The sequence below is a fragment of the Aotus nancymaae genome, unplaced genomic scaffold (genome assembly GCF_030222135.1).
Source record: "Aotus nancymaae isolate 86718 unplaced genomic scaffold, 86718_ANA_hifiasm-v0.15.2.pri h1tg000029l, whole genome shotgun sequence".
NCBI classification, from domain to species: Eukaryota; Metazoa; Chordata; class Mammalia; order Primates; family Aotidae; genus Aotus; species Aotus nancymaae.
Genome location: NW_026988442.1, coordinates 33,205,480 through 33,232,679, shown reverse-complemented (window position 1 = coordinate 33,232,679; position 27,200 = coordinate 33,205,480). Strand labels below are relative to the sequence as shown.

The 27,200-nt window shown below is 43.0% G+C and overlaps 1 protein-coding gene across 1 annotated transcript; it reads left to right on the top strand.

Moving 5' to 3' along the window:
- On the top strand, positions 1-25,769 carry LOC105727386 (probable polypeptide N-acetylgalactosaminyltransferase 8). The gene is given in 10 exon segments (XM_064382904.1): positions 1-55; positions 2,540-2,753; positions 3,438-3,635; positions 4,255-4,369; positions 13,689-13,874; positions 16,586-16,723; positions 17,255-17,350; positions 18,341-18,436; positions 18,438-18,509; positions 25,284-25,769. Coding segments are annotated over 10 exon segments (1,323 nt in total). The 3' UTR covers positions 25,437-25,769.
- The last annotated feature ends 1,431 nt before the right edge of the window (positions 25,770-27,200 follow it).

Below are 27,200 nucleotides of genomic sequence, written 5' to 3'. Positions count from 1 at the left end.
ATGAAGCAAGATCCCACCAAAGTTAGGCACATCCCACAGAAAGTGGAAGAAAGGGGTGCGATTTCCTTTTGTCATGACATTTCAGAGAATGGTTCCCCTGGGTCCTTGAGAAAGACATTCCTGGGTTGTAAGAAGGCTAAGGGAACATATATGTCTCAAAGGGGAACAGAAATAATTTATAATTTTAAGTTTTCTGAACAAAATGCTCTAAGGGAAGTCGGGGCCTAATGTTAGTGATGTAGTTTGGATGTCCTCACTCAAATCTCATGTTGAAATGTAATCTCCAGGGTTGGAGTTGGGGCCTAGTGGGATGTGATTGGATCCTGGGGTAGATTTCTCATGAATGGTTGGTTTAGTCCATCTTCTTGAGGTACAATCCTCAAGATAGTGAGTTCTTGCAAGATCTGGTTGTTTAAAAGTGTTAAGGACCTCTCATCCCTTGCTCCTACTCCTGCCATGTGAGATGCTTGCTCCCCTTTCACCTACTGCCATGACTAGAAGCTTCCTGAAGCCTCCCCAGAAGCAGATGCCCATGTTATGCTTCCTGTACAGCCTGAAGAACTATGAGCCAATTAAACCTCTTTTCTTTATAAATTACCTAAGCTCAGATTTTTTTATAGCAATACAAGAATGGCCTAATAGAGTTAGGAAGAAGCCTGTCTGAAGTACAGTCAGGCTGAGGGGAGCATTAAGGCCATCTTGATGGGGGGAAGCCTTTTAGTACCCTAATGCAAGCAGATGGTGATGTTGGCAGAGAGGGAGGGCATAACTTGGGGTGCTTGAGGTGCCTGGTCCTAGAGGGAATGGAAGGGCCAGAATCCAGAGCGTAAGTGGGATTGTATGGGCTGACAAGTAAAAGTATATGATAGCAATAGTATATGATAGCACGTGTGCGAGTCCATTTTGTATTGCCACAAAAGAATACCTGAAGCTGGGTAATTAATAAAGGGGTTTATTTGGCTCACTGTTTTGCACGCTCTACAGGCATGGCACTAGCATCTGCTTGGCTTCTGGCAAGGCCTCAAGAAGCTTTTACTCATGGCAGAAGGGAAGGGGAGCTAGTGTGTCACATGGCAAGAGAAGGAGCAAGAAGTGGGGATGGTGCCAGGCTCCTTTAACAACCAGATCTCACATGAAACTCATTACTGCTGGGAAGGCACCAAGGCAGAGGATTGCCGGAGCCCAGGAGAATCATGGTATTTTTTTCTTAAGTTGAGAAAACAGACACATCTAATGGGAAGTGACACAGAATTATGTAGTGACCAAATTAGAATCTAGATATTCAGGTTCAATGGCACCTCCTGTGGATTACTGAGTAAAAGTAGTGCCTGTGTAGGTATACAGACTGGCCACCTTGGCTACCACCAGTTTACTCCCAGAGGAAGCAAACAGCCTTAGACATAGTGGCTCTGTTTAGCACCTTCAATAATTGAGACAGTCACTCTTGAGTGCAGCAGATCTAAAATGGGGCAAGTTTTACTCCCATTGTCACGTAGGTGATGATTCCAAGTCTTGACCACTGTAGGTCTCACAAATATGCTCTTCTTTTGAGAGAGGAGCCAGCAAGAATCTAATTCCTTGACTATGAGATTCTATGCGGGGAGAGGAGATGGAGGGAGAACTTGATAAACCCAACCAGGTACTCACATAGTTCTTGAAACAATGTGTCCTGGTGGCTAAAGACAGCATAGGCTCATGTCCAGGGTATGCCACTTACTAGATAGGTGACTTGGATAGGTTTTTAAAACTCTTTGTGCCTCAGTTTCTTCATCTGTACAGTGGGGATATTGTAGTGCCTACCACATAAGATTCTTTCAGAATTTAATTGATTTTATCAATGAGTAACTCAGAGTCATTTGGTTAGATATTTTGCATACTGCTCAGTGATTTGCATTCAGGTTGTTTTCTTACACGTGAGGAAGTCAGTGGTAGGCTGAGCCAAAGAACAAAGCCATAGACAAGCTTTATTAAAAGAGAGGGAAGAGACTGAAGAAAACCACCTGTAAACAGTCCAGGAATAGTGAATCTTGTTTGCATAATTTTTGAGCTAAATTCACTAGCTAGAAGCTGGCAGAGATTAATCTGTGCATTCTGTCCCAGCTAGTCCTTAAGTAGGCCAACTGGGAATATCTAAAACAAAACACTTTTAGTCATTTATGGATTTTCCAGAAAGTCTTGAGAGTTTAGTTATGAAGATATTCCAGGCCTTCCTGCAGTGTTTTCCATCAGCCTCTGTACCTTAGTTAGGCTAGGTCTGTCCTACTCATTCTCTCAAGAACTTCTCAATGTTCAAAAGCACCTGTGACAGTGCCTGACACGTAGTAAGCAGTATTTCATTCTAAGATACTTTAACTGTGAGGGAAAGGAAATTAGGAATGATCACAGTACACTTCAGGTGAAAGGGAGAAGAGAGGCAGGCACAGGGGAAATACTACTATTCTAGTTGACTCTTCGAATAGCCCATGTTATGCTGGAGGTAGTCCAGCCACTATTATAGAATAGTATAAAACTTCTGTATCACATTGATTATTGCACTCAGGATTTCTACAGGTGTGCACTTGGTTGACAGGAGAACTAAAGGTACACTTGAATGAGAAGATTAAACTTTACAACCAGAAGTATCCAGGACTACTGAAAATAATATGGCACCCTGAGAGGAAAGGTCTGGCTCAAGCCGGCAACAGTGGCTGGGAAGCTGCCACAGCAGACGTGGTCGCCATCTTGGATGTTCACATTGAAGTCAGTGTTGGATGGTAAGGCTCAAGGAGGCTGATTCTTCTGGAAAGGGCAGAGAGGAGGTCTTGGGCATGTATTAAACACAAGACAGGATACCGTGGACATAGGGAAAGTCAGCACCAGACCTTAAATAGAGGGAAACTCCGAAAGAGCATGCTTTTATGCAGGCATTTTGCTTGGCTAAGAGAAGTAGCGTGGTGGAGAGTATTGACAGTTGGATCATAACTCTGACTTTGTCAAATACTTTGTGAATTTGAATAAGTCACTTCACTTAACTAGACATTGTATCTTTAACTGTAAAGATGAAGAGATTAGCCTTTGTTTATTTTAAAGATTTTTCCCCAGCCCTGAAATGACATGATATAATAAAGAGAGCTATGTTCTTTAGAGACTGTGGAGAATCAGACAGAAAAGAAGCATCATTTTGGAAACGGGGAGAACCAAGAGATAACGTAAATTCAAGGAGTAATATAAATACTGATAATCCTGCTTCACAATGGCCTGGGGGTGCTCCTTGGGTACTAATTTCAAACCTGTTCTTGACATGGGTTGGCTCCTAGTAGCCTCGGCTGCCTCAAAAGGTACAGAGATTCTCTGGACTCTGGAGAGTTCTACTCACAACCTAGCACAGCCTAAATGGAGGAGGTGCTCCATGTTAGGGCAAGGTGCTTGGAGCAGCTTGCTGCACACTCTTCTTCTAGGGCAGAGCCAATCTTGGCTCAGATTCAGGAAGACCACACCATGATTGTGTCTCCTGTGTTTGACAACATTCATTTTGACACCTTTGAACTGGATAAGTATCAACAGGCAGTTGACGGGTTTAACTGGGGCCTCTGGTGCCGCTACGATGCACTGCCACAAGCCTGGATTGATCTGCATGATGTCACTGCCCCAGTGAAGTAAGTCTGAGCGGGTTCAGGGAACGTGGGTAGCACCTGGGAAGGCAGGGATGAACTGCATGGATTTTGTTTATCTTTGGTGGTAGTAATTGGGGTGAGGTGGAAGGAAGGGAGGGGTTGAGGTGAAGGACAAGGGATAGAGGGAAAAAAACCCCAATGAGTTATCCTAGTTGAGAAATCACAGACACGTTGGGCTATTTAGGGACTTTCAGGCAAAAATCAAGCCTTCATAGCCCGCTAATCAAGCCTTTATAGCCTGCTAATGCTTGGCCCAAATGCTTTCCAAAATTTAAAATTCTTTTAGTTATTTTAAAATGAAAATTTTCCAAAATTTAAAATTTTGGAAAGCATTTGGGCCATTTCAAGCATTAGCAGGCTATGAAGTAAGGATATCTAGATGAAAAAGATGTAATTTCAAATATATTTTGAGAAGGGTTATGATAACACAGTGGGCCAGGGAAAGCTACATGCACTTAGTCCAGCCTGAGGGTTTAGGGAGGGCCTTCATGATAAGAACAGACTTAGGTAGAGTTCTGAAGCTCAAGTAATCATTGAGCATCCCACCCCTCGCCTCCGTTCCTTGTGGAGAGATTAGTGACTCTTGCTGTGTGCTCTGTAGGGGTCCTTCAATCATGGGCATCCTGGCTGCTAACAGGCTCTTCCTGGGAGAGATCGGGTCTCCAGATGGTGGAATACTCATCTATGGAGGAGAGAATGTGGAACTTAGCCTAAGGGTGGATACATTTCCTTTCACTTTATGGGACAAAGCAGAAATGGAAATAATAGAAAGGACCCCTTGTTCTAGGATTCTGGGACTGACTCAAGGTGGATACAGTCTCATGTTTCCAAGAGGTAATTAGCCCATAAGAAAAATTACAATCATGGCAGAAGGCAAAGGGGAAACAAGGTACCTTCTTCACAAGGTGGCAGGAAGGAAAATGAATGCAGGAGGAACTACCAAACACTTATAAAACCACCAGATCTTCTGAAAACTCACTATCAGGAAAACAGCATGGGGGAAACCCTCCCATGATCCAATTACCTTCGCCTGGTCTCTCCCTTGACATGTGAGGATTATGGGGATTATAATTTAAGATGTAATTTTCCAGAGGCCTCCCCCCTCATGCTGAATTGTAAGTCAATTAAACTTCTTTCCTTTATAAATTACCCAGTCTCAGACAGTTTGTTTATAGAAGTATGAAAACAGACAGATACAAGGGTCTTGATCAGTTTTCCCATTTGTGAAATGAAGAGAAACATTTTGTTTAATGTGCTTCATATGAATGATGGTACAGTCATAATGTAATAATGAATTTGATATGACTTTATAAGGATATTAATTAGAATGCTCATTCAGCTTCTCTGACAGAGGCTAAGATAACAGAAGCTTCAATATGACAGAAAGTAATTTCTCTTTCCTATAACTTACTTGAACATAAGCAGTTCAGGATTGATATGGCTTCTCTAGGGTGATAGGGACCAAGAGTTTTATTTTGTGGTCCTGCCACATTCAACACCATATTTGTATTCTAGCCAGTAGGAAGAGAAAAGGGGGAAAGAGAAAGCAAGCTCTTTCTTTTTAAGAGCACTGTCTGAAAGTTGTGTATATCTCTTTTCACATTCTATTGATCATTACCTAGTCCCATGGCCACACCTGTGTGCAAAGGAGTCTGGGAAGTATAGACTTTGGTTAGTGGGTTATGCGCCCAGAAATTTGTTTTATAATTGTAGATGTAGAGCAGAATACACATCAGGAGTACAAGTAGTCTCTAACACACAAAATATAAATGCAAAAAGAATTACTTTACATATGGTACTTAGCAAAGTCTTGAGGATGACCCTAGACTTTGTGGCTGGGTTTTCTTATCTACCAGAGCTTTAGGTGAATTTGGCTGGAACCTCAATTCTTCAACTTAGGACCCAAAGCCCTTATTATTTCTGAGTTCCTTGTGCTTTGTTCTCCTTTTCTACATCTAGGCTGAGTCTCTCTGTTTTCATTCTCCCTAATACACATAGAACACTGCCATTTCAGTTTCTACAAGAAATTCTATTTCTTTAATATTTTGTAATTTTAAAAATGGACTTTGATTAAAATATACAGTCACCCTTTTTCCTTGGATCAAGCAGTTCTGCTTATATCCAGCTTCTTTGTGTGTGACTATTTGCCTTTTAAAATGTCTAAGCACTTATTAAGATCTTTATCCAGTAGTAGATCTTGAACATCAGAGCTACATGGAGTGCTTTATTCTGACATCTAGTGGCCATGGCAGGGATGGTGCTCATTAATGTGTGTAAATGGAGATGACGCGTAGGAAAAGTTAAGAAGGGAGATGGGGCCGGGTGTGGTGGCTCACACCTGTAATCTCAGCACTCTGGGAGGCTGAGGTGGGCGGATTGCCTGAGGTTGAGAGTTCAAGACCAGCCTGACCAACATGGAGAAACCTTGTCTCTACTAAAAATACAAAATTAGCTGGGTGTGGTGGTGTATGCCTGTAATCCCAGCTACTTGGGAGGCTAAGGCAGGAGAATCGCTTGAACCCAGGAGGCAGAGGTTGCTGTGAGCTAGGATTGCACCATAGCACTCCAACCTGGGCAACAAGAACGAGACTCTGTCTCAAAAACAACAACAACAACAACAACATTTGCTGAGCACCTTGTGTATTCATGCACTGTGCCAGAACTGAACATGTGACTGCCTGGGTTCACAGTGCAGCTCTGTCATTTACTAGCTGATAAACATGGACAGGTTACTTAAAGGGGGATACCGGCATGGTGAGGATTAAATTTATGGGAAGTATTAGGACAGCATATGGCACAAAGTAATATTATCAGGGGAAGCTTAATGTCTTTATATGTGTGTGTGAGAAAGAGAGAGAGAGAAAGATAAATGATGAAAGGAGTTTAGCAATTGGGACTAAATTGGAAAGCAGAGTTTGAAAACTTTTTGGGAAAGCTAATTATGAGCATTATTTCATAAATGGCAATCTTTTTTTTTTTTTTAATTGCATTTTAGGTTTTGGGGTACATGTGAAAAACATGCAAGGTTGTTGCATAGGTGCATACGTGGCAGTGTGATTTGCTGCCTTCCTCCCCTTCACCCATATCTGGCATTTCTCCCCATGCTATCCCTCCCCAACTCCCCACCCCCCCGCTGTCCCCCCCACTCCCCCACAACAGACCCCCGTGTATAGTGCTCTCCTCCCTGTGTCCATGTGTTCTCCTTGTTCAACACCCACCTATGAGTGAGAACATGTGGTGTTTGATTTTGTGTTCTTGTGTCAGTTTGCTGAGAATGATGGTTTCCAGGTTCATCCATGTCCCTACAAAGGACGCGAACTCCTCGTTTTTAATGGCTGCATAATATTCCATGGTATATATGTGCCACATTTTTCCTGTCCAGTCTATCATCGATGGGCATTTGGGTTGGTTCCAGGTCTTTGCTATTGTAAACTGTGCTGCTATGAACATTCGTGTGCATGTGTCCTTATAGTAGAACGATTTATAATCCTTTGGATATATGCCCAGTAATGGGATTGCTGGGTCAAATGGAATTTCTATTTCTAGGTCCTTGAGGAATCGCCACACTGTTTTCCACAATGGTTGAACTAATTTACACTCCCACCAACAGTGTAAAAGTGTTCCTATTTCTCCACATCCTCTCCAGCATCTGTTGTCTCCAGATTTTTTAATGATTGCCATTCTAACTGGTGTGAGATGGTATCTCAATGTAGTTTTGATTTGCATTTCTCTAATGGCCAGTGATGATGAGCATTTTTTCATATGCTTGTTGGCCTCATGTATGTCTTCTTTTGTAAAGTATCTGTTCATATCCTTCGCCCACTTTTGAATGGGCTTGTTTGTTTTTTTCTTGTAAATCTTTTTTAGCTCGTTGTAAATTCTGGATATCAGCCCTTTGTCAGATGGGTAGGCTGCAAAAATTTTTTCCCATTCTGTTGGTTGCCGATTCACTCTATTGACTGTTTCTTTTGCTGTGCAGAAGCTGTGGAGTTTGATTAGGTCCCATTTGTCTATTTTGGCTTTTGTTGCCAATGCTTTTGGTGTTTTGGTCATGAAGTCCTTGCCTACGCCTATGTCCTGAATGGTTTTGCCTAGGTTTCCTTCTAGTGATTTTATGGTGTTAGGTCTTATGTTTAAGTCTTTAATCCATCTGGAGTCAATTTTAGTGTAAGGTGTCAGGAAGGGGTCCAGTTTCTGCTTTCTGCATATGGCTAGCCAGTTTTCCCAACACCACTTATTGAACAGGGAATCCTTTCCCCATTGCTTGTTTTTATCAGGTTTGTCAAAGATCGGGTGGTTGTAGATATGTTGTGTTGCCTCCGACGCCTCTGTTCTGTTCCATTGGTCTATATCTCTGTTTTGGTACCAGTACCATGCTGTTTTGATTACTGTAGCCTTGTAGTAGAGTTTGATGTCTGGTAGTGTGATGCCTCCCGCTTTGTTCTTTTTGCTTAGAATTGACTTGGCTATGTGGGCTCTCTTTTGGTTCCATATGAAGTTTAAGGTGGTTTTTTCCAGTTCTGTGAAGAAGGTCATTGGTAGCTTGATGGGGATAGCATTGAATCTGTATATTACTTTGGGCAGTATGGCCATTTTCACGATATTAATTCTTCCTAATCATGAACATGGAATGTTTCTCCATCTGTTTGTGTCCTCTCTTATTTCGTTGAGTAGTGGTTTGTAGTTTTCCTTGAAGAGGTCCTTTACATTCCTTGTTAGTTGTATTCCTAGGTATTTTATTCTCTTTGTAGCAATTGTGAATGGCAGTTCGTTCTTGATTTGGCTCTCTTTAAGTCTGTTATTGGTGTATAGGAATGCTTGTGATTTTTGCACATTGATTTTGTATCCTGAGACTTTGCTGAAGTTGCTTATCAGTTTCAGGAGATTTTGGGCTGAGATGATGGGGTCTTCTAGATATACAATCATGTTGTCTGCAAATAGAGACAATTTGACTTCCTCCTTTCCTAATTGAATACCCTTTATTTCTTTTTCTTGCCTGATTGCTCTGGCTAGAACTTCCAGTACTATATTGAATAGGAGTGGTAAGAGAGGGCATCCTTGTCTAGTGCCAGATTTCAAAGGGAATGCTTCCAGTTTTTGCCCGTTCAGTATGATATTGGCTGTCGGTTTGTCGTAAATAGCTTTTATTATTTTGAGAAATGTTCCGTCGATACCTAGTTTATTGAGGGTTTTTAGCATAAAGGGCTGTTGAATTTTGTCGAAGGCCTTCTCTGCATCGATTGAGATAATTATGTGGTTTTTGTCTTTGGTTCTGTTTATGTGGTGAATTACATTTATAGACTTGTGTTTATTGAACCAGCCTTGCATCCCCGGGATGAATCCTACTTGATCATGGTGGATAAGCTTTTTGATGTGCTGTTGTAATCGGCTTGCCAGTATTTTATTGAAGATTTTTGCATCTATGTTCATCATGGATATTGGCCTGTAGTTTTCTTTTCTTGTTGAGTCTCTGCCAGGTTTTGGTATTAGGATGATGTTGGTCTCATAAAATGATTTGGGAAGGATTCCCTCTTTTTGGATTATTTGGAATAGTTTCAGTAGGAATGGTATCAGTTCCTCTTTGTATGTCTGGTAGAATTCTGCTGTGAACCCATCTGGACCTGGGCTTTTTTTGGGTGGTAGGCTCTTAATTGCTGCCTCGACTTCAGACCTTGTTATTGGTCTATTCAGGGTTTCGACTTCTTCCTGGTTTAGGCTTGGGAGGAGGCAGCTGTCCAGGAATTTATCCATTTCCTCCAGGTTTTCTAATTTATGTGCATAGAGTTGTTTGTAATAATCTCTGATGATGGTTTGAATTTCTGTGGCATCTGTGGTGATATCCCCTTTGTCATTTTTTATTGCATCTATTTGATTATTCTCTCTTTTCTTTTTTATTAGTCTGGCTAGTGGTCTGTCTATTTTGTTGATCTTTTCAAAAAACCAGCTCCTGGATTTATTGATTTTTTGAAGGGGTTTTCGTGTCTCTATCTCCTTCAGTTTTGCTTTGATCTTAGTTATTTCTTGTCTTCTGCTAGGTTTTGAGTTTTTTTGATCTTGCTCCTCTAGCTCTTTCAATTTTGACGATAGGGTGTCAATTTTAGATCTCTCCTTTCTTCTCATGTGGGCACTTATTGCTATATATTTTCCTCTAGAGACTGCTTTAAATGTGTCCCAGAGATTCTGGTATGTGGTGTCTTCATTCTCGTTGGTTTCGAAGAACGTCTTTATTTCTGCCTTCATTTCATTGTTTATCCAGTCAACATTCAGGAGAAAGTTGTTCATTTTCCATGAGGCTGTGCGGTTCTGGGTTGGTTTCTGAATTCTGAGTTCTAACTTGATTGCACTGTGGTCTGAGAGACTGTTTGTTATGGTTTCTGTTCTTTTGCATTTGCTGAGGAGTGATTTACTTCCAATTATGTGGTCAATTTTACAGTAGGTGTGATGTGGTGCTGAGAAGAATGTATATTCTGTGGATTTGGGGTGGAGAGTTCTGTAAATGTCTATTAGGTTTGCTTGTTCCAGGTCTGAGTTCAAGTCCTGGATATCCTTGTTAATTTTCTGTCTCGTTGATCTGTCTAATATTGACAATGGTGTGTTGAAGTCTCCCACTATTATTGTGTGGGAGTCTAAGTCTCTTTGTAAGTCTTTAAGAACTTGCCTTATGTATCTGGGTGCTCCTGTATTAGGTGCATATATATTTAGGATCGTTAGCTCTTCTTGTTGCATTGATCCTTTTACCATTATGTAATGTCCTTCTTTGTCTCTTTTGATCTTTGTTGCTTTAAAGTCTATTTTATCAGAGATGAGAATTGCAACTCCTGCTTTTTTTTGCTCTCCATTTGCTTGGTAAATCTTCCTCCATCCCTTTATTTTGAGCCTTTGTGTATCCTTGCATGTGAGGTGGGTTTCCTGGATACAGCACACTGATGGGTTTTGGCTTTTTATCCAATTTGCCAGTCTGTGTCTTTTGATTGGGACATTTAGTCCGTTTACATTTAGGGTTAATATTGTTATGTGTGAATTCGATCCTGTCATTTTGGTGCTAGGTGGCTGTTTTGCCCTTTGGTTGATGCAGATTCTTCATTGTGTTGATGCTCTTTACCTTTTCGTGTGTTTTTGGAGTGGCTGGTACTGGTTGTTCTTTTCTATGTGTAGTGCCTCCTTCAGGAGCTCTTGTAGAGCTGGTCTGGTGGTGATGAACTCTCTGAGTTCTTGCTTGTTCACAAAGGATTTTATTTTTCCTTCACTTATGAAGCTTAGTTTGGCTGGATACGAAATTCTGGGTTGAAAGTTCTTTTCCTTAAGGATGTTGAATATCGGCCCCCACTCTCTTCTGGCCTGTAGAGTTTCTGCTGAGAGATCTGCAGTGAGTCTGATGGGCTTCCCTTTGTGGGTAACCCGACCTTTCTCTCTGGCTGCCCTTAGTATTTTCTCCTTCATTTCGACCCTGGTGAATCTGATGATTATGTGTCTTGGGGTTGCTCTCCTAGAGGAGTATCTTTGTGGTGTTCTCTGTATTTCCTGGACTTGAATCTTGGCCTGCCTTGTTAGGTTGGGGAAGTTTTCCTGGATAATATCCTGAAGAATATTTTCCAGCTTGGATGCATTCTCTTCTTCACATTCAGGTACACCTATCAAACGTAGATTAGGTCTTTTCACATAGTCCCATATTTCTTGTTGACTTTGTTCATTCCTTTTTACCCTGTTTTCTCTAATCTTGCCTTCTCGTTTTATTTCATTGAGTTGATCTTCGACCTCTGATATCCTTTCTTCTGCTTGGTCAATTCGGCTGTTGAAACTTGTGCATGCTTCACGAAGTTCTCGTGTTTTTTTCAGCTCCATCAATTCGCTCATATTCCTCTCTAAGTTGTCCATTCTCGTTAACATTTCGTCAAGTCTTTTTTCAAGGTTCTTAGTTTCTTTACATTGGGTTAGAACATGTTCTTTTAGCTCACGGAAGTTTCTTATTATCCACTTTCTGAAAGCTGATTCTGTCATTTCATCACACTCATTCTCCATCCAGTCTTGTTCCCTTGCTGGTGAGGAGTTGTGATCCCTTGTAGGAGGAGAAGTGTTCTGGTTTTGGGTGTTTTCATCCTTTTTGCGCTGGTTTCTTCCCATCTTTGTGGATTTATCCACCTGTTGACTTTGTAGTTGTTGTCTTTCTGATTTTGGTAATTTTAAGTCTGCTGTGGCAGAACTCATAAACCCCCTGCTCTTCCCCCCAGGTGTTCTGTCCCAGGGAGTTACGGTTTTATGATGTTCCCCTGTGCGGTTGCTGTTTTCCCTGCCCACAAGGTGGCAGCCTAGTCACACTTAGGTTGCAGAGGCTTCGCTAAGCTGCTGTGGGCTCCACCCAGCTTCCGTGTGAACTTCTGGGTGTAGTTAGAACTGCTTCCGCTATGTTGGCCCGCCCCTGTAGTGACGGAGTCTCTGTAGTGGCGGGTTGCCTTGGTAGATTGCCCTGGGAACAGCAGGGTGCCTATGGAGAACGCCCCTCCTCCACAGAGCTGGACCGTCCCGGTTTCAGTTGTGTTTCAGGTCTTCTTGCTGGGTAAGAGGGGACACCATCTCATCTGATCTGCCTCCGGAGCCGCTGCGTTGGCTAAAGCTGCGGCTCTGAGATTCGTGGCGCTGGCCTGGCTCCTCATTTCAGCTCCCCTTGCTGGCTTATAGGGGACTCAGACTCTCTCACTCTGTACAGTGAGCCGTTGCCTCAGGGTGCTGGCCCAGCAGCTGCGCCGTTCAAGCCAGCGGCGCCAGCGGCGCTGGCGACCTGTGTGGCTTCTCTGCGTGTGAATCTCCTGGTCTGTGGGCAGTAAAAATCAGTCTGGAAATACGGCGTCCACTCACCCTCTGTGCTTTCTCTCGGAGCTGCGTTCCCGAGTTCCTCCTAAGCGGCCATCTTGGATCTCTCCCCTTTTTTTTTCTTTTGAGACAGAGTCTCACTCTATTCCCCAGGCTGGAGTGCAGTGGCATGATCTAGGCTTATTGCAACTTCTGCCTCCCAGGTTCAAGTGATTCTCCTGCCTCAGCCTCCTGAGTATCTGGGATTACAGGTGCACACCACCACACCTGGCTAATTTTTGTATTTTTAGTAGAGACGGGGTTTCACCATGTTGGCCAGGCTGGTCTCAAACTCCTGACCTCAAGTGATCTGCCCGCCTCAGCCACCTAAAGTGCTGGGATTACAGGCGTGAGCCACCATGCCCAGCTTAGGCAATCTTGACATTTAACTTGAATTTAAGACTTTTTTTTTTATGCCAACAGTTAATTTTTTTGCCCCTAATTTATATGAGTTGAAAACCTTCATCAACTAGAAAAATTGGGGTAAGGTTGTATTTGGATTTTTGAATGTTTGGCTAGAAAGAATAATAATACCTGAGTGTAAGTGGGATGTAACCTCCACATGATTCTGGGGACCAATGAGGAGAGCCAGAGAAGGATAATGAAAGAGAAGGTGTACCTCAAGTTATCTCAGAGGCTGCCATAACTGATTCCTCGTTATGTCATTTAATCCTGCTGACAACCCAAATGGTGGCTGTGCCCTTTTAGCAGATGAATAAATTAGGCTCAACCTATTCCATCATTACACACCTGGAAGCTAGACGCAAAGCATCACGGGGTCACTTTGGCGTCTGTCTGCCACACTGCCCTATGTCTAGCATGCAGGCAGAGAAGGGGCATGAGAAACAGTGCAGTGAGAGTGGCTCAGGGCATGGCACCTCTCAGGACATGGGCATTTTCCTTGGGAATAAGGGAGGAGAGGCTGCCCCTCCTTTGGTCCATTTAGGAAGACTTCCTGAAAGAAGTATGATTTCAGCAGTTGTTTGGATGACAGGAGAGAAGCAGTTTGGTAAACTTCTAAGGAATGATGATTTAGATAAGAAGGATAGGAGGCAATATAAAGACAAGAGCGGGAGGACTGAATATACATTCTTTAAAAATGGTTCTAAAGTGTAGTCTCCTGTGTCAGTAAACTATGCAATTCACTGACTGTGAAGCACAGGTGATCTTTTTTGTCTTCTTCTGCAGGTGTGGCAGTGTGGAGGGAAGATCGAGGTTTTGCCCTGCTCCCGGATTGGTCACCTAGAGAGACACCACAAGCCCTATGCCTTGGATCTGACCCCTGCCTTAAAGTGCAATGCTCTGCGCGTGGCCGAAATCTGGACGGATGAGCACAAATATATGGTCTACTTGGCCTGGAACATACCTCTCCAGGTGAGTAATGGAATTGAACAGCAGCATGGAAGAATGAAAGAGGAGGAGATGGTGGTTATGTAATGGGGAGAGATAAACAACGGTGCCAACACAGCCCTAAAGAATTAGGGTAAGGGCCGGGCGCGGTGGCTCACGCCTATAATCCCAGCACTTTGGGAGGCCGTGGTAGGTGGATCACGAGGTCAAGAGATCGAGACCATCCTGGCCAACAAGGTGAAATCCCGTCTCTACAAAAAAAAAAAAAAAAAATTAGCTGGGCATGGTGGCGCATGCCTGTAGTCCCAGCTACTCGGGAGGCTGAGGCAGGAGAATTGCTTGAACCCAGGAGGCGGAGGTTGCGGTGAGCCGAGATCACGCCATTGCACTCCAGTCTGGGTAACAAGAGTGAAACTCCGTCTCAAAACAAATAAACAAAAAAGAATTAGGGTAAGGTCCTGATGGTGTGATAATAATGGCTTTAACATCTATGTAACAGTACAGTACTGCATTCTGGGCCCTTTTATATATTAACTTATTAGCCATCACAACATATGTAGGGGATGGATAGGTTTTATTTTTATTATTCTAAGTTTTACAGATGAGGAAACTGAGGCATGTAGAGTTGAAAGAAACTTGTTTATGGTAATGCAGGTAGTAAGATTCAAACCAAGGAAATCTGGCTTCTAAGTTCCATGTTCTTCATCTCTCTTCTATAATAGGAGACATAAACATGGCGGGTGTGGGGTGGGGTGGGAGGAGAAGGCACTGTAATCTTGTTGGACGAACAAGAATGAGGATAGCATTCTTTTTAAAGTTTTTTTGGTAGAGACAGGGTCATGCTATGTTGCCCAGGTTGGTCTGGAACTCCTGGCCTCCCAAATTGTTGAGATGAAAAGTGTTAGCCCCTGCACCCAGCCAACGATGGCCTTCTTAGCTAAGCCCACATCTTATACCCTGGCTGCTTAAGGTTGGCATGCTATGCTGTCTCATGTCCCTGAGCTCTGGCTCTGGGCTAGAGCATGTGGAGCCATGCTGACCCACAGGAAGCAGTCATCTCATTGACAAACTCATCCCTCCATCACAGTGGGTTCTGATGTAGCCCCCAGAAAGCCAGGGGGTCAGGATGGTGGGTAGCCGTGGATGGACCTAGAAGAGAAAGTCTGGAAGGACTCGGAGCCACGCTAACACTGAGATCTCTAGGTCTGGAGAATGTAAAAACGTGCAGAAATGTCGGAGTCTTCTTTAAAGTCAGCAAAATCCTTCCTTTCATAATCCAAGCTGCCCATAACTTCTTACAGTTAGCTCATTGTTTGAAGAAAGATGGGTAAGAATTGATTCTGATGTCCCAGTATACCAATGTATGATAGGAAAACAAGTACCCTCCAGGACATCCTTAGTTTTTTTATTTCTAGGGAGTCATATTGTGACTGTCCCAACCTGTACAAAGAATGGTCTGTAAAACAATTGAACCATCTAAGGATGATCTAAACTTTCAAAGGGGATGATCTTAAATGAGCCCCACGGGAAAATTCTGGGAGGAGGGCAGATACACAAGTGGTTTCAGCTTTCCTTTTCTAATTTGCCTCTTCAGTATGATTTTACATTGATTCTCCACAAAATATCACTTCTAAAAACGTCTCTTTTAATCTCCAAATGTTGGTATTAGAGTATTCCTTCCAAGAGCCTTGAGACAGAGTCTCGCACTGTTGCCCAGGCTGTAGTGCAGTGGCGCGATCTTGGCTCACTGCAATCTCTGCCTCCTAAGTTCAAGCAATTCTCCTGCCTCAGCCTCCTGAGTAGCTGGGACTACAGGCATGCACCACTACGCCCAGCCAATTTTTTTGTATTTTTTGTAGAGATGAGATTTCACCGTGTTGCCCAGGCTGGTCTCAAACTCTTAAGCTCAGGCAATCCGCCCACCTCAGCCTCCCAAAGTGCTGGGATTACAGGCGTGAGCCACCGTGTCTGGCCCCAAGAGCCTTTCTGGCCATCACGAGGAGGATTTGGGGATTTATTGATGTAAATATCATCTCAAACAGGAGCAGTCTGCATTAGCTGATGAGGAGAAATACACCTGGGCAGCCCCACTATGCAGGCCTTAAAAGAGCAGAATTTGAAAAAGCAGAATTTTCTAGGGTTTAAGGGTTTTCCACTTTCCCTGGAAATATGAAAACATCAAGGTTACTTCACAGGCTATCAGAAAAATATTCAGTTCCATCATGTGTGACCCATACCCACTGGTGGAGTTAAGGAGGTATTAAAAGAAAAACTTCAGCCAAATTAAATTTAAAGGAGTTTAACTGATCAATGAATGATTCGCAAATTGGGCAGCACTCAGAATCACAGCAGATTCAGAGACTCCAGCGCAGCCATGTGGTAGAAGATGATTTATAGACACAAAAAGGAAAGTGACAAACAGATGTCAGAAGTGAAGTATAGAAACAGCTGGATTGGTTACAGCTCCACATTTGCCTTATTTGACCACAGTTTGAACTCTGGGCAGTGTGTGAGTGGTTGAGGTATGGCTGCTGGGATTGGACAAGACTCAGCTGTTGTTACAGGCGCATAGTCCTAAGTTAGGTTTTCGATCCTGTGTATCTATTAAGTTATGTTGCAATTCATCCACAAGGACTCAAATATAGAAATACAGAGTTCTTCCCAGGCCATATTTAGTTTGCTTTAACGAGCTTTCATGAATCAAAGCAGAGAAACACTTGCTGTTTTATTTACAGAACTCCGGAATAGATTTTGGGGACATTTCTTCCAGAATGGCACTCCGGGAAAAGCTGAAGTGTCAAACTTTTGACTGGTACCTGAAAAATGTTTACCCACTCTTGAAGCCAATACACACCATCATAGGCTATGGAACAGTGCGTATGATGAAATCGCATTTTGGATTTATGTGTTCGACTGTAAAGAAAATGCAGCCTGAATCATGTGATTGCCTGTCCTGCCCAAGACGCCCTTCTTATCTGGCTTTCTCCTCAGCTCTTTGCCCTCAACCCTCTCCGTTTCCTTTCCTTCCTTGCTCCCCGATCCCCATCTCTTTTCCTTGTCTCTGCTTCTAGTCCCCTTGAAAACTGTAGCTCTTGCCTGGACCCTCTCGGTTTCTCCACCAACTGCAGAGATTGGCCTTGCCCACCTGAACGCCGCAGAGGCACCCGTCCCTGTGTGTGTGGTGGTGGATGTTTCCAGAATGTGGGCAGTGCCGCTGCACCTCCCTTCAGCATTGGCCTGTTTCCCAGTGCTTAGAAAATGCCTGCCGGGATCCCAGCTCTCTGCTCCTTGCGGTTGGTTGTTCTGGTGCCCTCGGCATGTTGGGGAAAATGTAGGTCTGGGGAGGAACGGGGCTCATTCCCTGCCTCTTTCTAACAGTGTCTCCATGTGTTTTGCCCCTTCAGATGAAAAACCTATTGGATGAAAATGTCTGCCTGGATCAGGGAGCCATTTCAGGCAACACCCTCATCGTGTATAACTGCCATGGATTCAGTTCACAGGTATCTTCCCCAGTCTTCTTGGCCCTGATGGGCGAGTCTGTCGTGGCTCAGCCCCTGATAACCTTTGCTGGGTCTAGACTCCGTGATAGGTGATGGGGAGTCAGGAGCGGAGCATCCTGGGTAAGGGTGAAACCCAGACCTGCACTTGTAACTGAGCACATCTTAATTTCTTCAGAAAGCCATGGCAACGTAGTTTCATTTCAGTTACAGGAGGATAGGTGGACAGGCTGTGCTCTGTCACATTCATTCTCCATGGTGACATTTGCATTGACAGTCACCTCTGGTCCCTTCCTTTCTCCCCTCCTCCCACTGCTCCCTCCGTCTTCTCGCTGCTCCTTGAATGCCTGGGAAAGTGGACAGGTGAAGCCACCTGTGCTTCTCCTAGAGAGAGGGAAACAGAGCTAGAGAGGAGAGAGGCTGAGCGATGCTCCTCCGAGGGATGGAAGGGCCCTGGCACCATGTGGAAGGTGCAGCCAGGGGACTTTTTGTTTTTTAACAGACAATATTCACATCTATCCTCTTACTTTGCATGCTGCCCTCATAGCAACCTTTTGAGGCATGCACGATAGATATCATTTTCACTCAGATGAAAAAATGGAGACACATGACCAAACTACTTGTCCAAGCTCACTGAGCAAGGTCCTGTCAAATCAGGAATTCGAAAGAAGGTTTTCTGACAACAAATCCATAGCTGAGGCCTACGGTGACAGATTCTGGAGTTCAGTTTTGTTTTTTCTTCAGAGACAAGCTTCTTCATCCATGTAAGCTATGATTCTGTTGGAGCCCTCCTAGGCCTGGCCTTCTCCCTGGATTCAAGGGAAGACTAAGGAGTAGAGGGAAGCAGAGGTGGCTTCGTGTTGTCAGGAAGGTTCAGTGCTCCTGGTGAGACTGGGTGTCTAGGGGCTCCAAGATCAGTCTTCCTGCCCTCCCTCTGGCTAGGGTCTCCTCCTGGCTGATAGTGCCAATGGCGAGTCCTCTGCTCTCTTTTAGTACGTCTACTATCACCTAACTGGGGAGTTCTACGTGGGACAACTGATTGCAGAGGCCAGTGATAGTGATTGCTGCCTGACAGACCCTGGCAAGACAGGAGAAGCCCACCTTAGAACCATGCTCCGAGGCAGCTACGAATGGACTGCACATATATTGGGATTTTAAACAGGTGAGCTACATGGATTTTTTTCTTTCTTTTTTTTTTTTTTGAGATGGAGTCTCGATTTGTAGCCCAGGCTGGAGTGCAATGGCTCACTGCAACCTCTGCCTCCCGGGTCCCGGTTCAAGCAATTCTCCTGCCTCAGTCTGCCGAGTAGCTGGGATTACAAGCACATGGCACCATGTGTTTGTATGTTTAGTAGCGACTGGGTTTCACCATGTTGGCCAGGCTGGTCTTGAACTCCTGACCTCATGATCCCCCTGCCTCGGCCTCCCAAAGTGATGCGATTACAGGCGTGAGTCCAGCAAGTTACGTTTTTTAAAGGACAGATACATGAGAGTTTCAGATTTGATTTGATAGTGTTTTAGGAGAATTACTTCTTGTGGCAACATGTAGGGAAAAGATTGGAAACAGGAAACTGGGTATGAAACACTGAGTCTCTTGACTAAGGCCGGGGTGGTTAAGGAGAAGAAATATTGGAATCTGTTGTAGTGGAACAGTTGAGAGTTTGGGCCCACGTCCTAGCTCAGTCACCTAGCAAGTTCCTTACCCTCTCTGAAGCTCAGTTTCCTCATTATAAAATGATGGAGATAATATCTTCTGTAGGCCAGTGTTGAGAGGATTAAATGATATCGCGTGTGTAAAGTATTTAGCGTGCTGCCTGGAGCAGAGGAGTGTTCAATATGCATTAGCATTAGCCATTGCGATCCACTTATTATTAATAATTATCAGAGGGTGGGAACACTAGGCTGAAATCTGACAGGGGCTAATGTGGGAGCTCTGCCTTTAACTTCAACATCAAATGACCAAAGACAGGGTGGAAGGAATCTGGCAGATGTACATGATGGTGACGCAAGGGTCTTGGCCGACTGCAGTCTATGGGGAATTGACAATGGATGGGGTTGCTCCAAAAGCTTCTGCACTCTTAGGCCAATTCCGTAGGAAGGGGCAGTACCTCCTGGAGGGAGCTACTGGTCTGTCTGTGACCGTGTCTCTGAATGCGGGACTGTGCTTTGTTCAAGTGCCATATGGGCAATCTAGTTCAGCAGTCTCTAATTTCTCAAAGCTAACACCCCCTTTGAGAATTCGCTGTGAGCTATGGACTCTCTCTCCAGGAAAACCTACATGTGAACCTATGTGCAAGATTTGCTTACAGTTTCAGAGGTTTTTTTTTTTTTTTTTTTTTTTGCATCCCAGATTAAGCTTTCCTGAACTAGACAATATTGATTAGAAGAAGGGGGGTAATGTCTTCTCAGTCTCTGATGTCTCACTTTAAGCTCCAATTATATGGAACTATAGGTAATTCAGTGAAAGTCCAGGCTCCCTCTTATCTTAGACCTTTCTGCAGGTATTATTCCCTCTCCTCCCACTTCTTCACCAGGCCAACTACAAAGTGCTCCCCTGGCCTTAGACATCATCTCCCTTGGGAAGCCTTCTGTGACCCTAGAGGAGTCGGGCAGGTGGTTCCTCTATGTGCTCTCAGGGGCCCTTTTATAGCCCTAGTCTCACCATCTCTTGCAATTGTCAGCTCACTTGCTTCTTTTCATCATTTGGCTGTGAGCTAGAGGGCAGGGCCTGGGGTTTTCTTTTTTTTTTTTCTTTTTCTAGCATCTGGAACAACCCCTAGAACATGGCAGGCACTCGACAAATGGTTGCAGAGTAAATGAAAGATTGGCAGGCCTGGAGATATAGCTTGAAAGGCTTGTTAGGCCTGTGGATAGAGAAAAGATGATGCTGTCTTCCTGAGGAAGAGGGAGTAGATTAGTTTAGTGTCTCAGGAGGGCAGAACTGAGACCAACAGATAAAGATTAAGGTGGCAGATTTTGACTTATGTAGGAGCAAGGGGAGGGCTTACTAAAGGCCTCACAGCTTCAGGTTTCCTACAGATGAATAGGCTACTTAGCATGGTGGTGAGTTCCTCATCAATGGCAGTCACCAAGCACAGCATGTCTGAGCACCTGGCAGGCCTCATGTGCTAAATATGAGTTTTTGATGTCCTTAGTCATACTTTTTTGTTCATGTGAAAAAAACTACTACAAATTTACTTTGTTTTAAAAAATTAGTAGTCAATAATTTTTTGTAAAGTTATAAATTCAAAATTTATGTTATAAATAAAAATTATAAGTTATAAATTTAAAAATTCAGTGAGATGTTTGTAAAGCATTTAGCATGGTACTCGGTGCAAAGGAGTGTTGAAAGAATCATGGTTTTTCTTTAAAGTTTTAAGTTCAGCTTACAAATCTTATTATTTTATCTATAAGCCTGACAACTTTTGACAAGAAAGAGGATTTTTAAAATTTAATAAATTAAATGCCATTATTTAATCCATTAAATTTCTTTTCTTAAGAACTTCAGTGATCTGACTTTAAGTTGATCAATTCTTAAGTTCTCTTAAATGTTTTGAAAGTGTTTATAAAGTCAGTAAAAAAATCACCATCAAGTCACCAATTTAATTACTCAATGACACATTTTAAAATTGCTATTTCAAGATTAATCTGTAAGATGCAAGTACTTAGAAATAGTAAATATACACAGAATCTTTGGCAAGTACTATGTGCTTGATTCCCTTAATATCTTTACTTTATCCTAAATCTCCTATGAGTTAAAGATACAATGTATTCTAAAGAAATAATATTTTTAGATACAATTTTATTCCCATTTTTTCACATTTTTTTTCCTGTTTTTTCTTTTCATGATAACAGGTTACTGTTATTAAATAAGTAACATTTTGAAGGTTTCCTTGCCAAGAAAATTTTGGAAGATCGCCTTCTCAGCTGACTGAGGCTACTGATAGCAAAGACAAGTGGGTTGGCAGATAGGATTGTGAGATCTGGAAGGCAGGACATCCAGGGAAATTCTGCCAACCATTCTAACATGCAGGCTGGGTCCATTTCTATGGCCACTATGTCAAGAACTACAAAAGTAAAAAGGGAGGTGATCCTCTAATTTCTGGTGTGTTACCTAATATTAAGTTAGTCTTGAATGGGTTCACTCCATCTGATCTCTTCCCATCCATCTTACCTCTTAGGTCTACACTTCTTTCAGATATGAAAATGATACTTGATTGAATGTTGGGCTCTTCTGGTTCTCACTTTACTTTGTAGGCACAACTTACAAATTAATCTAAAACATTACCAAAGGAATTTTCAAAAATTGAGAGGGAGATGAGACTAGATCATCCCTTTGTTTTCTTTGATTTCTTGATTCTGTGTTTTGGGTACACCAGAGGAGGCTATGGCCCCTGTGACTCATAAGAGAGCCAGTGATGGAGAGGGGACCCAGTTTAAGAGAAGGCCTACTCAGACATATGGACCTTAAGTTCCGTAGCACAGTGTTGAGATAGTGATGCCACTGAAATAAGGGGGAATTTGGGGAAGGTCATCTGTCTTCAGGGTGAAGCAACAGCTCACAATACAAAGAGGATCTCTAAGAATAGTAGTGAGGAGTAGTGAGGAGGAGGAGAGCACTGGTGGTGAGAGGTTGGAAGTGCGGGGAAAGAGGAAGTGTGGAGGGAGTGTTCCCACACACCGCTTGTAAGCATGGAGACTGGCATGGCTCCAGAAGCAACTTGCCCACGTGTAGGAAAACCCCACACTCCTCAGAACCCAAACTAACTACAGCTGTTTTTAAGGCACTAATTCTTTTTTAGGACAGTATCTTTACTTAAGGAATAGTATAGAATATAAGTCAGCATTAATGTGGAAAATATCTTAATAATTATCACAGTGAAACACTAGGAAAATTTAAATGTCCAACAGTCGGGGATGCTTTGCTCATCTCTTGAACTGAATATTGTAGAGCCACTCAAATAATATTCTGAAACAATCTCTTTCAAAAAATTAATAAAACTGGAAAAGATGTATATGGAATATTAAATTTATATAAAGAAGCAAGATGTAAAGACCACATATACAATGTTGTCTTGTTATGAGTGCTTTTATATACTTTATATATAAAATATTTTAAAATATATTTTTTATAAATATACTTCTAGTCAGTCATCCCCCCCCGAAAGCCATCAGTGATCCTGAGGACATGACCTCACAGATGATCTCAAAGTAGCTGCTCCATGCCCACCTCACCTGCCAGCAGCCCCCATGTGCCCTGAGCCCCTGGTCATATATTTTAAAGTGTTTTATATATTTTAGAAATATATTTTCCAAGTTAAAGAAGTATCTATTATTTTTGTAAAATTGAAAGAGAAACAAAAACAAAAATCTTTTAAAAACCTCTTTTGCCCTTTTAATATCATTTTGACAGGCAATACCCCAAAATAAAAACCAAAATGCCTGGGTGTGGTGGCTCACGCCTATAATCCCAGCACTTTGGGAGGCATAGGCAGGCGGATCACGGGCCGAGATCAGGAGTTTGAGACCAGCCTGGCCAACATGGTGAAACCCCATCTCTACTAAAAATACAAACATTAGCCAGGTGTGGCAGCAGGTGCCTGTAATCTCAGCTACTCAGGAGGCTGAGGCAGGAGAATCGCTTGAACACAGGAGGTGGAGGTTGCAATGAGCCGAGATGGCATCACTGCACTCCGGTTTGGGTGATACAGCGAGACTCCATCTCAAAAAAAAAAAAGCAAAACAAAAATGTGTAAGATCCAGATGAACACAATGTGAAAGAAACTAGCAGATGTGTGGAACATTTTCAAAGCTCATGTCACGTGGAAGTTGAGCAGAAATAGAAAATGGGCCACTGACTTTGTCTAAAAGGTTACAATAAGTTATAATAACCAAGAGTTACTGAAATACATATGTGCACTAGGCGTTGGGGTAAATATTATCTCATTCAGTTCTTATAAAACATAAGTCTTCTAAGAGAGGTATGATCACTAGCTCGGTCTCACCCGTGAAGTAACTAGGGCACTGAGGAATCCAATTATTTGCCTATGGTTACACAGTGTGGTAAACACCCGCCATTCAAACGTGGAATCTTAACCACTGTGTGCTATTGCCTTGTTGCTTGGGAATTTGATTCTGAAAGGGAGAAAAACACTGAATGTTGGTTGAAAGGGAGAGTAGAGTAAAGGGCTGGTTTATTTTGTCCTTCTAATATCGTGACATCTGTACATATTTAAAGGCGGTAGAAAAGGAATCTGCAAAGAGGGAGAACTAAAAGACGGATGTCAGGAAGAGTGTTTCTTCAGCATCGAGATGGCAGGGGCTCAGGAAGCAGAGGGGGCTGCTGGCAGGTGAGGCGGGCATGGGGCTGCTCCTCTGAGGTCATCTATGAGGCGGTGTCCTCAGGATCACTGATGTCTTGCAGGGGAGGGGAGGATCGACTAGAACTGTGGTATTCTTGACATTTTGTTAAAGTGAGTGTCGGGGTGGGGGCTGACAGACAAAGCATGCTGAGGAGGCCTGGATGAGGAGCCCTGAGGAGTAAGCCAAGCCCTGGGGCCAGGCTGCTCAGCTGGCAGACCCTGTCCACGAGAGCTCTGTGGTCTGGAAGCAGGGGCCAAGAGAGAGGAGTGGTGGCGGTGGTGGAGGAGAAGTTCCAGAATCTGAAGAGCTGCCCTGAATGACCAATGCTGGATGGGTGCCCAGAGGATGCAAGGGTGGTTGGGGCCGGGGGGAGTCCAATGACAGGAAAATTTTGGGGGAGCAAGGGCTGTTGGAGGCACTTTGTGATTTGAAGAGATGAGAGGCAGGGAGGTGATGGTGAGAGAGGAAGCAGAAATTTGGAGATGTTACAGCTGCAGTCAGTCCCACTTGGTGTTCAAGAACTTGGTGGCAGTTTGTCTGAAGGGGAACAGTCAGGTCAGGGTTTCTCACTCGCCATCAGAATGAATGTTATGAACCCTGAGGATGATAGCAGAGTGCAGGGCGTAAAGAAGATACAGCCTGACCCAGGCACCAATGCAGCTCATGTGAGTCCTGCAAAGGGGTTGAGAGGGATGTGGAGAGAGAGGGCTGGGAGCAGAGGGCAGGACCAGGAGAGATGGTGGTTTGGACAGATGGAAGGATCGTCAGTTGCTGAGATGAAGATAAGGGGGAAGAAGCTCAGGGAGGTTGTGGGGATCACACAGGATCAAAGAGAAGGATGGCCCTTCCTTTCTCTTCCCCTGTTAGAATGGGGAGTGGCAGAGATGAACTAGGATTTGTTGCCCATTTCATGTGTCAGGCCCAAGATGCTCCATCAACATTAACTCTAATTTTAACTTTAATATTAACTCTAAACCCATTTTATAGATGAAGACATTGAGACTTGGAGAGATTAGGTAATTTGTCCAGACCACACGGTTTGTATGTGGTACAGCAAGGATTCAACCCTGACTTTTTAGCACTAAAGCCTATCATGTTCTCAGTCATAAACCTTGGTGACACCCCCTCAACAGGAGAGGCTGGAAGCTTCCTCAGAGGCTGAGATTCCTGAATGTGGCTCCTGCTCCAGGTGCACAACATAGTTTCCCTGAGGAGGGAGAGGCACAAGGTGAAGGTGACCCTGATGGGTCTCACGGGCTCAGGGGTGAGGATGTGGAAAGGAGGGCTAAGTTGAGAAGGCCCACGGTTCTCACAGAGGCCATCATTTCATGGTAGTCAGTACCGACCCAACGCTTCCGTCTCAGGAGAGGCTGAGGGCATCACACGAAGCTAGTGCAACATCGCCTGGTTGATCAGTTTGCCATGAGGCTGGTAGAGGAAGCACTGAGTGATCTCATCCTATATTCTGCTTCCTTTTCTTCCTTGGATGACTTGCAGAGCATTGAGGGGCCCCTAAAGATGATGAATTACTAAGGCATTTCAGCACCTTGGCTCTGTCTCTCCTCCCCTCCAGGGAGGAGCTGTCATGAACAGGGATACCAAGCGGTGTCTGGAGATGAAGAAAGACCCTTCGGGTAGCCACGTGCTTGTGCTCCAGACCTGTACCAAGCAAGTGTGGGAAATCCAGCATACCATCAGAGACTGGGGTCAGACTAACAGCCAGTGATCCTCAGACAGCACTGGATCTAGGACATTAGTTCTTGCAAGTGGAATGGCTTCTACTCCCAACTTCTTTCTCAGTGAGAAAGAAAGTGTGTGTGTGTGGGTGTGTGTGTGTGTTGTGTTGTGTTGTGGGATTACCCTTCAAGTATGTGCTCCCAGAACCCCTTCTTCAGAGGGTCACTTTTTTCTTTTAATCCCATGTCAGGGCTGCCTGGGAATGATTTTGGGAATCATTAGGTTTTGCATTAGACAAGCAGGACAGTGATACTTTGGTACAGAATTTAAAGTGTACAGGTTATAAATGTACAGCCTGATTAAAATTTCACTGTGAACACTGCCATATCAAGAACTAAAATTATTGTAGATAAGATTTTATGATGAAAAAATCAAGGGGCAAGATGAGTGTTAAGCAAATGTATAACTTCTATCTTCTGCCTGGCAAATTGAAGGGAAAATGCAATTCACAGGAAAGTTTTGAAAAAGCATGTACTCAATAGAAAGTTGGGTAAAAGATACAATATCTTTAAACATATGAAAAGATGTTTAACCTCATTCATATTTAGAGAAATACAAATTAAAACTGTATTGAGATACTTTTCACTTAAATTGGTGAAAATTAAAAAGTAGATCAGCACATGCCTTTGGAAGGGCTGTGGGAAGCAGGCAATCTTATGCATAAATGGTAAGGATGCAAACTGGGAATATTTAGCAATATCTAAAGATACTGTATGTACATTTTCTATTTGTGCCAGTAATTCTACCTCTAGAGATTTACTTCCAAAAATAAGAAAATACTTGTGTACAAGGTAATTTTGTGCAGTATTCATTGTAACTGAAAAATGTTTAAAAAAAAAAACTATGTAGCTGTACATCAGAGAATAATTGAATACCTCCAAAAAATGGAGTACTATGCAGCTATGATCAGGAACAAAGACTGTCTCTCTCAACTGATATGGGGTGGTTTCCAGTATCTTTTGTTAAGTGGAAAAAGAAAAATAGTATCTATACTATGTACCTTTTAGGTAAGAAATAAGGGAAAAATATTCCTGTATCTGTTCATTTCTGCAAAGTAAAACATAGGAAAAATAAAAGAGAAAATAATTAGATTGGTTACGATGGGTGGTGGTGGTTGGAAATAGGGCAGAAAACAGAACAGGATAGAAGGGATGTGGGAGAGGGATGTTTCTCTAACTATATATTTGCTATAGTTTTGACTTCTAGAACCATATTATATTTCAAATGCTTAAAATATAAATATATAAAATCAATAAAGATAGAAACCCAAAATGGAGCATACACAAAAATAAGTGAACCTAATTATATTTCTATCTTATAAATGAACACATACATACTCACTCATGTACACACATGTTGATCATACCCAGCATGCAACATGGAGATCGTGTTTCTAAATATTTTCCAGTAAAAGGAATTACGAGTCTTTGGAGAAATAGCTAATTTTAGGGCTGGGGCTGGGATATCTTTCTATTTTAGAAAGTTATAAACTGCTTAAAAAATTATGGGGACATGTCACAAACCACAATGACCAGGCTGAAGGGGCTTCCACTGGCCAAATCGGGGACATTTGAATATTAAAATAAATAACGGTAATTTTAACTGAGTGATTAACATTCACATCACCAGTTGTCGGACAAACAGATATCATGGGCCTCCTGATATAATGCAAGAAGAACACAATATCACTTCTATGGTTTTCCTGCCAAAATACAAAACCAGAACCTATAATCTTGAGGAAACATCAATCAAA